At 36.2% G+C, this 15,209-nt stretch overlaps 1 protein-coding gene across 7 annotated transcripts in view; it reads right to left on the reverse strand.

The window, feature by feature from the left end:
• Positions 1–15,209, reverse strand: part of KDM6A (lysine demethylase 6A) — a 152,919-nt gene that overhangs the window by 36,950 nt on the left and 100,760 nt on the right. For 4 of the 7 annotated variants that reach the window (XM_064706261.1, XM_064706253.1, XM_064706297.1 and 1 more), the window contains 8 exons: positions 10,463–10,589; positions 7,875–7,973; positions 7,303–7,522; positions 6,602–6,736; positions 6,005–6,160; positions 5,261–5,356; positions 3,198–3,302; positions 2,234–2,629 (listed from right to left, as the gene is read on the reverse strand). In XM_064706261.1, coding sequence (XP_064562331.1) covers positions 2,234–2,629; positions 3,198–3,302; positions 5,261–5,356; positions 6,005–6,160; positions 6,602–6,736; positions 7,303–7,522; positions 7,875–7,973; positions 10,463–10,589 — 1,334 coding nt within the window. The remainder of the gene's footprint in view (positions 1–2,233; positions 2,630–3,197; positions 3,303–5,260; positions 5,357–6,004; positions 6,161–6,601; positions 6,737–7,302; positions 7,523–7,874; positions 7,974–10,462; positions 10,590–15,209) is intronic. The other 3 variants (XM_064706278.1, XM_064706271.1, XM_064706287.1) reach the window with 3 other exon arrangements.

Consider the following 15,209-nt stretch of genomic DNA (forward strand, 5'->3'; position numbering starts at 1 on the left):
TAAGCAGAAGTCAGTAAATTCCATTTACTTCCAACTTTAGAAGTGTATAGATAGCTATAGAGCAATGAAAATATATAGTTTCTTGCTAATATCTGACACAGGTATTTTAAAGAAATGTTGCCACTGATCATTAACTGGACACAACTGAAACATCACCTCATAGAAAACCTAAGTCTTGACATCAATAGCACAAATTGATTTTAGCATGCAAAGAGCTCAGTCTCCTAATAAATGGTATATATCAATGACTGCAAAGCTGATGTTTACATAGCTGATTTCAGGGTAACAACTACTGAGTTAAACATTTCATTACAAATTCCCAATCCTACAATTACATTTTTTGCATGTTTAAATGACTCCTTAGCTACGAGCCACTGCATAAGGAAACTGGTGAAAAGAATCCATTTTTATATTTACTTGTAACTGAGATTTTATTTTGGAAAGGATCCACTTTGGAGGATCCCAACGGTGATGAAGTTTCCTCCTAGTCTGGTTTTCACTTGTCTTTTAGAAGGGAAGGGTTGCTACCTATTATGGGCAAAATGTTTTTGTTAATTACAAACTGCATTATGCATGTCACACCTGTACATGAAATTTCTTAATTCCTCTATGGAGCTTAATTACTGATAAATAACTCTTTAAATCAAGAGTTCATCTGGTACCTGTGGAGAATGTTAGACTCAGAAACTCTGCTGAGACCTTGATGCAATGGACACAGGAAATGGCCCCTAAAGCTTTTCTTGCCTTTCCAAAAATATTTTCTCCATGGAAAAGAGCCAGCTCCTACTGCAATTATTACTTGCCCACTTTATGGACAATAACATAACAACGAATAACTTTATACAGAGAAAATACAAATGTGAATTGTAATTTAAGCAAGGGGCAGTAAGGTGCACAGGCTCCACATGTCCTTGTTTAAAAACAGTACTGCTTATTTAGAGGAAACCTTTGAAAATCATAACACAAATTTTAGTCTGGAATAATCATGTTTTACACAAAGTGCTCCAGTGTTCTCTCAGCCTTTGTAGCAGTGTATGTGCAGTTAAGTATCTATGAATGTAAGCCCACTGTCAATTCTTCAGCATTAAAGTAACATGCAATACTAATTAAACAAGAAATGCAGTCAGTGTTGAGGAAGAAGACAACATTGAATCAACTGTACAACCCATCTGGTAAAAATGAATTAAACCACTATGGTATTTTGCCATGGAATTCTTCATTACATCCACAAGGTTTGTCTTGGAAGAAACACATTCAGACTGAAATTAGGAAAAAATGCTCCATCTTCAAATTCTAACACATATACAGGAAACACTCTTACTAACACACTTGAATCTCTATTGGTTCTTACTGGCATTATAATATTTTTCTGCACGTAACCCTGTGGTGCTGAGTGCTACATATTACTTTTTAAAGATCACATGGAAACAAAATATGGTAATGATTACATCATGGTGACAACATAATGTCAGAAATAACTACAACATTGAGCTTCCCATGAAATATGCACATTCCTCCTGCACAAAAAAACAAAATCACAACATTTCACATTAAAGAAGCAACAAAAAGATGTACAATTATTCCCTTTTACTATGGAACTACACTCTTTGATTTATGATCATTTCCTTTATCCTGAAAGGAGTTCACTTAACACAAAGACTTGGCATATATAAAGTATATATATGTACACATAAAAAAATTATTTGTGATAATTTCTTTTATCCTGAAGGAGATATATATATAAATTATACATATATTTTCTTTTTGATAATTTCCTTTATCCTGAAAGGAGTTCACTTAACACAAAGATTTAGTATATATAGAGATATATATATAATAGATAGATATATATATATATGTGTAATATATATATACACGCATATATATACATATATATGCACACATATGTACATATAAAGTATAAAAAGTGAATATATACTTTTTACTTTATATATATATAAAGTATAAAAAGTATATATATAAAAATATTAAAAGTATATATACTTTTTTACTTTATATATATATATACATAGTAAAAAAGTATACACACACACATACATAAGTATATATATATATATATATTTAAAAAGTAGCGTGCAGCTTTCACCTATGTTTTATTTGAATCTATGCCATCAACTCTAGGGAAAAAGGGCTTTTACAAATGAGAGCCCTCCAGCAGTGAGTTGCCCAGGAAGGCTGCTGAGTGCACCCCAGGAGCAAACGGAAGCTGTACCTGAGTGGAGTTGGATAGTTGGTTTTTCCACGGCTCCTCTGCGCTGCTGGTCAGGTTTGTGCGGTTATGAGGTAGAGAGAGTGCGTTTCGCTGCAGGTAAGGCACGTTTCCATTACTTCCACTTTCTGTTATGTGATTATTGCCTATCAAAATAGTGTCTGTACTACCCAGCGTTCTTGCTGTGCTGCAGGGAACGGGGCCTGCTGGAAAGGGTCCATTAGCCAGAGGCTGCCCGGGGCAGGCGGGACGGATTCCACGCTGAGCGACGTTAGGCACTCTGGTCAGAGCAACCTGGGGCTGCTGGCCAGAGACAGAGTTTGTAGGCAGTGATGAATCAGCTGTTGGCCCGTTAGGAATTCCAGTAGATCGTACCTGTGCAACTCCTGTTTGTCTCATCTAATGGAACATGAACAAAGCACAACAAGGTTGGCTGCGGAACTGAGAAAGGAAGGGTTGTACAAGGTTTGTGTACTTTACTGCACTGGTCAGCTCCAATTTTATACTCATTTTAAGATCTTTACAGTTGCTTTTGAGAACTGTCAGGCTTATAAAAATGCTGAGTAAATGTTAAGTAAAACTATCAGTATAATTTTTCTTGGCCCTTCAGTCTGAATGTGTCATTGCTGATTCTGGACAGAGAGGGAGAGAGAAGTGAACAATGACAGGACGAGAGAAAAGCTGTTACTACAGCCAAGTGTTTTCAAGCAGAACTGCTTTCAGATATATCCCCTCATGTTACTTTGAAAACTTTTACATTAACCAGGTGCCCTATAATAAAACACATCTAAACTCATTATGTTTCAACCACTAATCCACAACTATCCTTTATCCAAAAAAAAATTACCATAACACAGCAAAGGGCACGACAACTCTGTACAGCAGAAATTCTTTACAATTCTAGAAACACAACAGTCTCCATTACTGACAAAAGTGCTGTAGGTAAGAAAAATATTTTTGTTCTCACCTGCTGGTGTTGCTGCATCAAGACAAACTGACTCTCCAGCTGTTCCAGCATAAGTTTCTGTGCTGGATTTAGATTATTTCGGTTTGCACGCAGCTGTTCCAAGTGCTAAAGAAACAGCAATGTGGTTCACAATCATTAAAATTGCATGGGTTTTTTAATAACTTTCTTGCATAAAATACATAAAATACATAAAAGTATCCATGAAGGTAAGACTTAATAAGCTGAAAATAATCTAGATTTCTGTTACAGACTCAAAAAACTTTCCATACACTCTTGCAAACAAACCTTATTAGGAGCTGCTAAAACTAAAGAGACTCTGTAAATTATTTGAGTTTAATTATTACTGCCACACTAAAATTAAGTGTGCTGGTACCATAAAAGAAAACTACATTCAAGTATGATTATATAGAATTCTTACCATAATTATGTGCATTTTAAAACGTTTTTGTATTGTGTTATTCTTTTATTAATACTGTTCATCACAAAGTGAATTAAACCTATAGGCACACATGAAAACTTCTCGTGAAAATAATAAAAAAAACAAACAAACAGAAAATTGTATGATTTAATTAGCAAGAGCAATATCTTAAGTTATCATATTGATCTTGTTTGCAACTGGTAAGTTTAGGTATCTTACTACCAAAAATTTTGAGGTCTTTACTTATTTAAAAACACTCAGCACTCTGCAACATTCTACCAGTAAGTCTGCTGCTGCTAAGTGGTGTGACTTAAAAAGCAGATGAAGATGGTTCATGCCAAAATCCCTGGATTAACAGTACCTTCCATTCTGAATTCCCTCTGGAGGGGAGTGCAATAAATAATATATAAATATATATATATACACACACATATATGCATGTATATGTAACATGCCATATCCATCCAGCCCTCGAATTGCCAATTTTGAAAGGCCAACTTTGAAGATGCAATAAAGGCTTTTTTATTCACTCTCCTCTTGCATCATACATTTTTGGCTTTCCCTTTTATATGTGCTGGAACCCTGTCAGGCTATTGCCAGCACATCCAGTCTGCTGTACTCAAGAGAGACCTATGAGGTTCTGCTTAGAGGAAGAAGTTGGATCTGGAAAAAGGTGAGACTGAAGAGGGGAAAAAGTAGTCAAATATAAAATAAGCAGAGAGAAATAATGAGAAAATAAGCAGAGAAAAATAATGAGAATGAAATAATGAGAGAGAGAGAAAGAGAATGACTGAGGAAGAACCAAAGGGGTGGGGAGGCAGGAGAAGGAGGGAGGGAAAATTATACAGTATAATAAAGCTAATATTGTTCAGACAGAGAAACAGCTGAAGAACTATATTGGAATTGAGGGGAACATTGCTCAGTTAATGAGAATGCTTTCTGCCTCTGCACTGTGCTCCCTTCTATTTCTCTTTGCATCCAAAGCATGTGCAATGCATGGGTAAAATTTCCCAGCAGGGCCTGATTTTCAATATACGGAATTCCTGCTGAACTCACTGCATGCCCTAATGAAGTGACAACAAAATTTCCTGACAAAAACCACCCAAAATAAGATTTCCAAACTAAAATCTAGCATTTCATATAATTGTATTAGGTGACATATAATACAGAAAAGCAGCAGCAGATTTCATTTGAGCAATAATTTCATAGATTGTGCTTATTTGTTTATGCAATTTGATACAAGAAGCAACCTCAGAGGAAAGGATGATATTACAACAATACTTCCACACCTCTTTCAATATCACCCACACTACAGCAAGGCACAAAACTCACTTTGCACACAGATGTGACAATTTGCACATCTGTCTTTAAAACGTCATAAGAAAAAAGTTATTGTATGCCCTTCATAAATTATAGAAGTCATACAATATAAGTGTTCAGCTTCTGCTAGAGATCATTTAGTTTACTAGAACTTATGTCACATAGAGAGGCCACAAATATTAGAACTTGAACTATACCCTGGGAAGTATTTTACAGTGAATTTCAAGAATGTGACACCAGAACATGTCCCAGATTTATTTTCTTCAAAAAAAGAAGGAAAGAAACAAAATATTTAACAGAGCTTCTGAAGATCTCCCATACATACCTGTAATTTCTGTGGTGTCAAGCACCAAGAATGAATTTGTTGCTGTACAGGAGGATGTGACACTGTATGGCCACTGCTCCAAACATCTGAAGTATTCTGAGAGAAAATGTTACATTAAAATGTGTGACTATCAAAGGGCCAACATAATTTCTTTTACTATCTAGATTTTAACTTATTTATGAAAGAACTAGTAGTTGTTTCAAGAATAATAATATATAATAGCAAGAATGTACTAAAATAACCAAGTCTCATTCTACCATTCCCAACAGTATCAGAGTAGTCTGAGGAAAAAGTTAATGATACCTAATACCATAAGGAGAAACAAGCAAATCAAATTATGCAATTAACTTAAATGTATGCTACTTTTAAAACTGAATACTTTATCTACTGTAACACTATTACATGATGATGAAACACTTGAATTCTAAATATAAGCAAAGGCAATAGACAGGATGACATGATTGTCTCCCTCTCAACCATCAGACTACAATTCTACTTCTTCACTGACACAACAACAACTGCAGTATAGTGCCACCAATGTGCACTGCCCTTATGCACCTCCTGCCTAAGCTGGAATCTGATTAAACACACCACTGAAAAATGTTTTTAAAAATTTCTGAAAACATTCCCCACCTTGATGCCAAAGGATTAAAATTTACAGCACAAATGGTGCATGCTGTATCATTTCAATGCATATTTTCCATATAATTTTGGTAGGGGGCTCTAGTTCATCAGAATATATACCTTTGTTGGACTAGATGTTCTTTTCCTCTTGGCAGGACTGGTCAGGTCATCTACTTGGCTAGAAGGAATCATGTGTAGTGGCAAGGATTGCTGTGAAATTGGTGTTTGAGTGAGGCCTAGTACAGGTTCAGTATTTGGATGATGAGGTTTACAAGCCTAAGAATCACAGAAGGAAGACAAAAATATGGTTCTATATATTCTTAATGCTTTCCTTTCAATTTTATAATTTTAACAGCCCACATACATTAAAAGGGCCGAGTAGATATTCTGAAGCTGATCTCAATAACTGAAAAATCAGTTTCCATATGGTCATCAATGGAGGAATGTGTACCTTTCATGGGATTATTAAACCACTGCAGCATTTCTATTTAAGATGAAATCTTTTAAAATCATGAAAATCCACAAAGGTTCTAAATTGGTACCCCCATATTTCTCCCACATTATCGGGAGCTCCTTGATCTAATATCCCTCTGCAAATAAATCAAAGGCTTCTTTTAATAAAAGCCAATCCTGTGCTCAATAAAATAAGCTTGACCACTACAGATTGTAAAGAACCCTTAAAGCTGGGCACCTGCAGAACATAACCCAACTTCTCACCTGCTGTGCTGTGTTCATGGCACCCTGCCTGGAGGTAAGCTCTGCGGGGATTGGTAGGCTCCATGCCTCCTCAATACTAGGAAGTAATTTAGTTTTATTCTGTAGACTACCTTGTGGAAGGTTACACAACTGAGCCTAGGAAAAATTATGTAAAAAGCAAATTTAACACAAGCCTACTTTAGTAAGAGCAAGTCCATGAAATCTTCCTAAATGCTGTAGCTAATTATGTCTTAAAGAGAGGACAGATTTAAAATTTTGGGGTTTAGAAAGGTGCTAGGTATAAAGAGGGTAACCAGAATATAAACCTTTGTGAGAATCAGAACAAAGATGAGCTCTGGATTCAGAGGTCTCATAATTCCTTTTTTCTGAAATTGCAAACAAGAGTGAAAGATAGTGTGGTGTGTATTCTCACTATATGTTATGAGAACTTAAAAATGTAGACAAATACAAAGAAAAAAGCAAAATGATGTAAAACAGTATGCTTTGATTAAATGTGCAAAATAGGGTTTATAAGGAATTAAGTTCCACTTAAAAATGAAGAAATAAAATATTACAGGCTATGATATGTTTACAGTACACATGAAAACAGGTTAAACACACCACAAACAACTGCAAGTTAAACTCCAAGTGTGTGACTTCTCCCCTCCCCTCTGCTGTGTGTTTGAAGAGCATTTCAACCCTGCTTAAAACATTCGTTTTACCTGTAAATACTTTATCCGTGCTGCAAGTGCAGAGGTATTACTACAATTTTTGCTCCTAGTTGCATTTAAGTAGCATTTAATGGCATCCTGAGGCTGGTTGCAGGACTCATAGAGTGTGCCTAGGTCCATCCAGGCTGCAGCATGGCCATGGTCCAATTGTACAGCACAGATATAGGCCTGTAAAGCATCCATAGGCTGATTTTGCTGTTGGTACAGCACACTGAATAGAAAGATTAGTGAAGTGGAGAATTAATAACAAAGTCAAGACACAGGCAACTCAAATATACATATCCCTCCCCAACCCCTTAATAAATCTTGGCATTATATAAACCCCAGTTATAAGAAGAAATATATAAAACTTTAACATTGTATGTAACATTTTCAGCATTTTAAAAGACTGAGAAAGCAAATATTAATTCATTATTTAAACTTTAAATCAGACAAGTCTGACAACATGGGTGTGTAAATAAAAAAGACTTTACAGTCCCTCTGAGTTCACAAAAAGCTGATATTCTTTATTTATACATATTAGCATTGAATTATATAATTGTATTATCCTGTATCATTCTTACCCTATTGAACACCATGTATCTGCACTTGCTTCTGATTTATCAATAGATTGCCTATAAGATATAAAGGCATCCTGAACTTTCCCAATACTTGAATAGCACCTGGGAGAAGAAAAGAAAGAGCTTTGGTAGTATTTCTAGAAGGTAATCATTGAGCATGGCTTACCAAGACTGATCTGATAAATGTTAAGTCATGCAAATACACACTCAACATTTGCTGTTTCTGAATGCCAGGCACAAGCAAACTCCAACATCTCAATGAGTATTACTAATTATTTATTTAAGCCCCCCAAATCTACTTAAATCCTGGATTACTACATTTGCAAGGAAAAGTCATCCCACATTTGACAGACTTGCATTTCTTGCACTGGTGATACCTTATCAGTCAATAAAACCAGTATTTATCTAGAGATAGCATTACAGTGAAACAATTAAGTTACCTATTTCATCAAACAAATGGTTATAAAACTTAATGTTCTACAAAACAGAATTATTGAGAGATACTGACTAACTTAATCAGGATGGTCCCTGACTGCTTGAGAGGCTTTTTATGTGCATTTCTTGCATCTCAATCATATTTCAGCAATGAACAAACCAGTTACTTGTACTGCATATACAGAGCATCAAATTTTGTAAAAGGTTGTGTGATTCTGTGTTTTTTTATATGTCTTACTTTAATTCCTCATGTACAAACTCAAAGGTATTAAATAGAACTACAGTTATACCACACAGAACGATACCTACAGTTCTGAAATTAAAAGTTCCAAATAAAGCCAAATCCAAATATCCATCTATATATATTTACTAGTTTAATCAACAATAACTCTGTCCTGTATTGTTTGTAACAATTTTCCCTGTTGGAAAAGAAACTGACAATTCTCAAAATACATAAATAACAATAGAAAATTTATTCTAGTAAATCATAAAAAACAAGCAGAACAGTACAGGCAAAGGTTTGTCAAACATGCTACACTCTTTCAAGTATTTTTGAGGCACACTAGGAAATGAATACAATAAAATATAGCATTACTTTGCCTAAAATCATCCATTAAGTCTGAATGCAGTGTTTCAGGAGAATGTTTTAATGTCAATCTAACCCAATGTCCAAAAGACGCGTTTCCCTCTGCCTGGGTAGCACACACACAAAGCCTCTCATTAGGGTAGCACTAACATTAGGCCCCCACAAAACTGTGGCACATGGAGTTTTTCCAGTGGGAGACAAGGCAGGTGGTGATGTATTTTGAAAGATAGCTTTGACCAACTTGTTATCTGGTTTGGACAGCCAGCAGAGGAAGGAAGGAAAAGTGTGAATGCACAACCCCATAACCCTGCTCTTCTGGCAGAGAATGGACTGGAGAAATGGGGCACAGAAACATTTTTGTTCCAGACCTCCCTGTACAGCAAAACAGATACTCCCACTAAATTTTTCACCCCATTTCCTGAATTGCCCCCCTTGTCTGCAGGGTCCCTGACCACTGAGAGCAGAGCACAGCAGCTGAATGTGTGGAGGAACTCCAGCTCCACCAGCCTGAAAACTCAACTTCCTCAGGGCACCTGGAATGGGACTACTGAAGAAAAACCAGGATTTTAGCCCAGTGGAAGATGCACAAGATGATCCCTGGCTCATTTTCCCTTTTCCCTCCACACTTGCCCTGCCCCTCTGCCCCACACACTCAGTGCTGGCTGGAGATCCCTGTTTTACAGGAACAGCTGGAGAAATATTATGAGCATGACAAAATCAAAAATGGGTTCCAGCTGTATGTGACCAGAATCCCCAAGAATGTCAGCTGGAAGACACAGAGGTTAGGATATTCATTTTATTTTTGCCTCATTTTTTAAAAATGTATTCCTCAACAGAACGGATGTGTTCACATATGGACTTGAATTGCCCTCAAAGTTTTCTCCAAAACCTGAGTATTTCAATAGTTACTGCTGGCTTAAGTGAAGTACTCAATGTTCTTAAAAAGCAGACCAGAAAAATTCATCAAATTTGTATGATTTACATCTGGGAACGTTATTTTTCAAGTAAAAAATATTGTCAAAGGTTACAAAATTAATTGAACACTTAAATAGACACTAGAATGGATCAGTCTGAGCCATACATTGCCGTGTATGCCCTTTAAAAATGGATGTCTGCCCAGGAAAATATTTGTATTTCAGTGCAAAAACTAAGATTAGGAGGGAGATTCTGAGAAAATAAGGAGAGAAAGAATTATGCAAAAGGTATGAAGAAAAGCAACAACATTCAGAGAGGATTTACAAAAAAGAGGGAGAGAAACACGTAAAACCAGTCTGGATATATTCAGATTACTGTAAATGTGTAGACTGAATAATAACTACAAAAAAGCTGAGCCACTTGGGTAACATACTGCATTTCAACTTCTAATCTTTGCCCATCCCAAATATGTTAGCACCTTGTCTTTTCATACACTTCCCAGAAAACTTCAGATTTCAGTAGATACATACATACTTGCCCTTCATTTTTCCTCTGACAGGATTAAGAAGAAAAACAATGCAAGATACTCACAATAACGAGTATCCTCAGAAAAATTTACTAATATAGTTAAAATGTCTATAAAATATTTTCTCACCTTCCAAGGAAATACCAGGATTGACCAGAATTTGGATCTGCTTCTAGAGATTTCTGGAGATACTGTATAGCATAGCTTTCCTTGGTTGCCTTGTCTCCAAGCTGATCCACGGTGTGATGCATCCAGCCTACAAAAACAATCCACAAATGGGAGAAGTGAAATTCCCCAAGACCATTGAACACTCTGGCACAGCAGGAGTTTGTAGCATTAGTGTCTCTTTAAAAATAAGAATATCAAGCAATAAAGCCACTTATACATACATTACAAAGTTTTAAAAACTTTTAAAGTTCCATACTAAAATTACAGGACAAAAAAGACTCAAAGTTAAAATTACTTTCACGTCGTTTTAAAGCACTTTTTGGGGTTTAAATAATTTTCTAAGAGATAAGGAGCACAATTATGAACTGCTCAATCTTCTACTAAAAAAGTGAATATTAATGTCTTTCCTCTTCTGAACACAGATACCTTCCCTGACATTGTGAAAAATGCCACCATTCTCTCTGTAACACATGGTAATTATGGTTTTTATACATATATATATATATATATATATATATATATATATATATACACACACACATATATATAAAACGTGTATTATCTACATATTATCTTGTTTACTCTTTTTCTTCTAAATCCTTGTGTTTGTCCCATATCTGCATTTGGACTAAGAATTTTTGCACCTCCACTTGAATCTTTCTTACATTGTCATTTCCTCCTCATGAATACAACGTATTTTCCATTCACCTTGACAAATGCCATCACCTCTCATCTACATAACAAATTAATCTAACCACACACGTCATATTCTTTCAAAAGCCTTTTCTTCTTTCATTACATTAGACAAATTATTCATCCCCACTTTAAAGGCCACCTACAACCCATCCTCCCCAATAATATTTTACATGCTATTAAAATGCATTTCTGCTCTAGCACTGATGCAAGGCTTGGTTTCCACTTCAAACAAAGCACCTTCATCACCTTTCTCCAGCTGCTCCTCATCTGCCTCCAAGCTCAGATGGAATTCCTTCAAGCAGCCACAAAACCATCTCACTGCTGTTCATACAATGAGTACAAACAAGGAAATCTTTTGTGGCCAGCAGCTGACTTGCTGAAATCACTGCATACCACAGGGCTCAGCAATGTCTTGCTGTTTGCTCAATAGCCATGTATTTGTCTTAACAAGCCACTGCTTTTCAGAAAACACTGTAAAATGTGAGATGTGACAGAAGACTGTTCCTGTCACACCCATAAACAGCTCCTTGGGGAACGCTATGACACCAATTTCATAAACTTTGTATAAAGTTCTGGTTAATGACAGAGTTGAGCACACACCTGCACTGCCTGTCCATTTAAAACTTCTGAGAGCTAAATATTCAGCACCCTAAATTTGTGCTTTTTGATGAAGTCTAACTGCACAAACAGACAAGACTGAGAAGGAGCTGATGGGTATTTGCAAGTTCACCTCACTCTCTATAATTACACTTTCCTTTATGATTTTTATTCTACCTGTTTGATACAGCTCATTTTTTCATTCCATGGGCTCATATTTGTTAACAGACACCATCCTTCTGCAAATGGAATGCAAACTTCCAAACTTTAACAAAGACAGTCAAAAACAAAATCACAGCTACTGAACATTTGCCTGAGGTGGTCTCAGAAATATCACCTGAAAATTATGGTCACAAGCACAAGTTCAAAAATTTCATGGACTGCAAGAAATGTCAGGTAAGGAATCAAGTTGTTACAGTGCTGAAAAAAGTGTTTTATCTTGACTGAAAATCGATCGAGTAAAAAAATCTACCAGTCGGGGGGAGAGGGGAATAAAAATACCCAGTGATTTTTGCAGTCACATAACACAACTTTGTGTCATTAAATTAATAAACAAGCTATGATTTTGATTCACATCCTAAGCCTCTGAAGTTCTTCAGCATACAGAAAATACTCATGCTTTAAGGAAAAAAAGGCTTCTCTGAGGTTAGTTATTGGAATTCACCTGAGTGACTGTACATTAAGGATTTATGTACCAGGTGCTGTTCCGGACAAAGCTTGAGATAAAGATAATAGTAAAGGAATTATGAACAATGGTAAAAAAAGACATTAAACAATTTCCTTTATCTTTAGAAATGTTGTGTGCCTATTTTCTGTTTCATCAGAACCTTGCTGGATTGAAAGATAACATGTTGTATCTTTGTGAGATCTTTACTGAGGTTCACTGATAAAAAAGAACAAGTCTATTTCTAGAAGACAGAAATGAGAACCAGCAATCCCTATCTGGCTTCTCTGCTGAAACAAGGGCTGCTTCCCAATTTTATCTTCCTGCACAGGGAGTTGAAAAAGGCAGAAAGCAAGAAAGGGAGAGCAAACAAAAGTTTTCCACTAGAATAACATAGGCAGGGGAAACTGGATCTGTTCTTAAGCATAAAATGAAGAATGTGCATAAAGAAGGTGATGGAAAACCCCTAAGCTGTGCAGTTTCTCATTTGCAAGACCTATCTCCAACTCTCAACCAGCAAAACTGACTACTTTTCCACTGCTGGGACATTTTTAACATGATAAACCAAACCACAGACCTTGTCCACACATCACATATGCTCCATGCTCTTTTGCAGGTCTTTGTAATATCATTTGGAACAGATTTGGAAAAAATCCCTCTGATGTGCTAGCCTAGCTCATGAGTCTCTTTTTTCATGCTTATCAATCATTCTCACACTGAACTTGTGGCAATCACTTTTTCTTTAGTAAATGTGAGTGTCTCTGGAGACATTAAATTCTTCCCCATTTCAGCACCTCAGATGCCTCATCCAATTTCAGAGACACCATCTAGGAATGCCCCCAGGCAAAAATAATTGGGACTGCACTTGGGAACTCCAAGCTGTTTATGTTGTTCTTACACTCTTCCTTATCCAACAGCTGAATACAACTCGGGAAGGAATACTGGGACAGATTTGATCTTCAGTCTCATTAATTTAATGTCATTTTGGGCAAAGTGATGAAAAGAATTGTTGTCTGGAAAGCAAATGGAACAGCAAAGAGCAAGAAGGAAGATGTTACTGTGATGTCTACCTGAACTAGTTAGCACTCATCAGCTCAACTGGGTATGTGTTTATCTGGGAATCGCAGGGCTCTCCTCCACACTCACAGCTTTGGAAACCAGCAACCAGAGCAAAGATTTCAGTAATTCTCTTACAAGACAAGTAATTCTCTCTGAACTTGCCTAAATTCCAATCTGGCTCAACAAACATTAACTAGGGAAGGAAAATAAACAAAAGCTATTTTCAAACTGATTTTTTCTGTCAAAGTGAAAAAAAAAAAGAGTTCAATATACAAATACAAACATGTTTTGACTGGGTTTTGCAAGTAGCATTCTGGCAGATGGCAGGTATTCTCTATTATATTTTCTAAGCAGCAGTGCACCACCCAGACTGTGCTTCCTGAGGAGGTGTTTTTATTACCAGCTGCTAAAGACTAAATCTGTGATAAACACCAGACTCTGATAAATACCATGCTAACAGAGCAGAGCAAAGGAAAAGGCATTATTCCTTCAATGGTCCAGTTAAGACCACTCTATCCCTTTCTCCACACAGAAGCCACCCACACAACAAAACTGGGTGACCTATGCTGATTGAATAAAGAGAGTTAATCCAGTTTTCAGACAGCAGACAATTCTCAAAGTCACTGCTCTTACTGCTAGCACAGAGACCTGTGGCAGGATTTTATGGATACAACCATGTGCCTTTGCTTCTATTGTGGCAACATACATCAAACAGAGATGAAAAAGAGCTGGTCAGCTCTTTTGAGAAGCCTGTCTTCCACTGATCAGATGCACAGCCTTTCTGCATGAAACTGCTGACAATTTATGCTAGGTGACATAATACCAAGCTAAAAAAAATAAAATTCAAAGGGCTTACTGAGATGTAAGCAACACTGTCCTGTGACAGCAAAAAGAGCAACAGCCAGAGTCCTGCAGCAAACTCCTCCAGCAGTTTCACTTGTGATTTCACAGAGATGACTCAAAATTAGCCCACTGATTTTGACATTCTGTCACAGAGCACAAATTATCCCACTCCAAATCCATACACAACCTGCACCACAGAGAAAGAAAGCTCTGTGGCCATAACTTAATGCCAGTTACAAATTTGAGTTAAATGACCACTATGTGAAGAGGGAAAAAAAATAAAAATGGGTATAAGCAGGCTAAATTAATATTTAGAATAATAAATCAGATGAAGAACATGGAGAAGGTGAATGAAGGAGTTCTGTACCGGGTTGAACAATTTTAACAAAATATTCTGGAAATATTTTTATATGGTATAGAGGACAAAAGCATTTTATTCTACCCACTTTTTAGAAATTCTTGGCTAAAACTGTTTATCAGCTTTCTATAAACACAGAATATGACAATTAAAAAAAATAATTTCTTTTCACTTTTTATTTGTTTTTTTTAATGGCACCTGATGATAAACCTTTTAGTTACAGAAGCTGGTTTTCATTACACAGTATAATTATAATGAAAGAAAAGGTAAATTTTTCAGTTGCCATGTTCTTCTAGTCTGACACAGTATTTAGGTTTTTTCAAGGGATGTTAGCAGAGGCAGAACAGAGAACACAGAATTCCAACTGCTGCCCTTTCTCTGAAAAACCACCCTCACTGCCCAAAATCTAACACACAAGAGCTTTTTAATTTTGTAAGTTTAATCAAAATATTTTCCTCCTCTCTTATTTACTTGATTATCTACCTCTACAT

Source organism: Zonotrichia leucophrys, chromosome 1 (assembly GCF_028769735.1).
Source record: "Zonotrichia leucophrys gambelii isolate GWCS_2022_RI chromosome 1, RI_Zleu_2.0, whole genome shotgun sequence".
NCBI lineage: Eukaryota > Metazoa > Chordata > Aves > Passeriformes > Passerellidae > Zonotrichia > Zonotrichia leucophrys.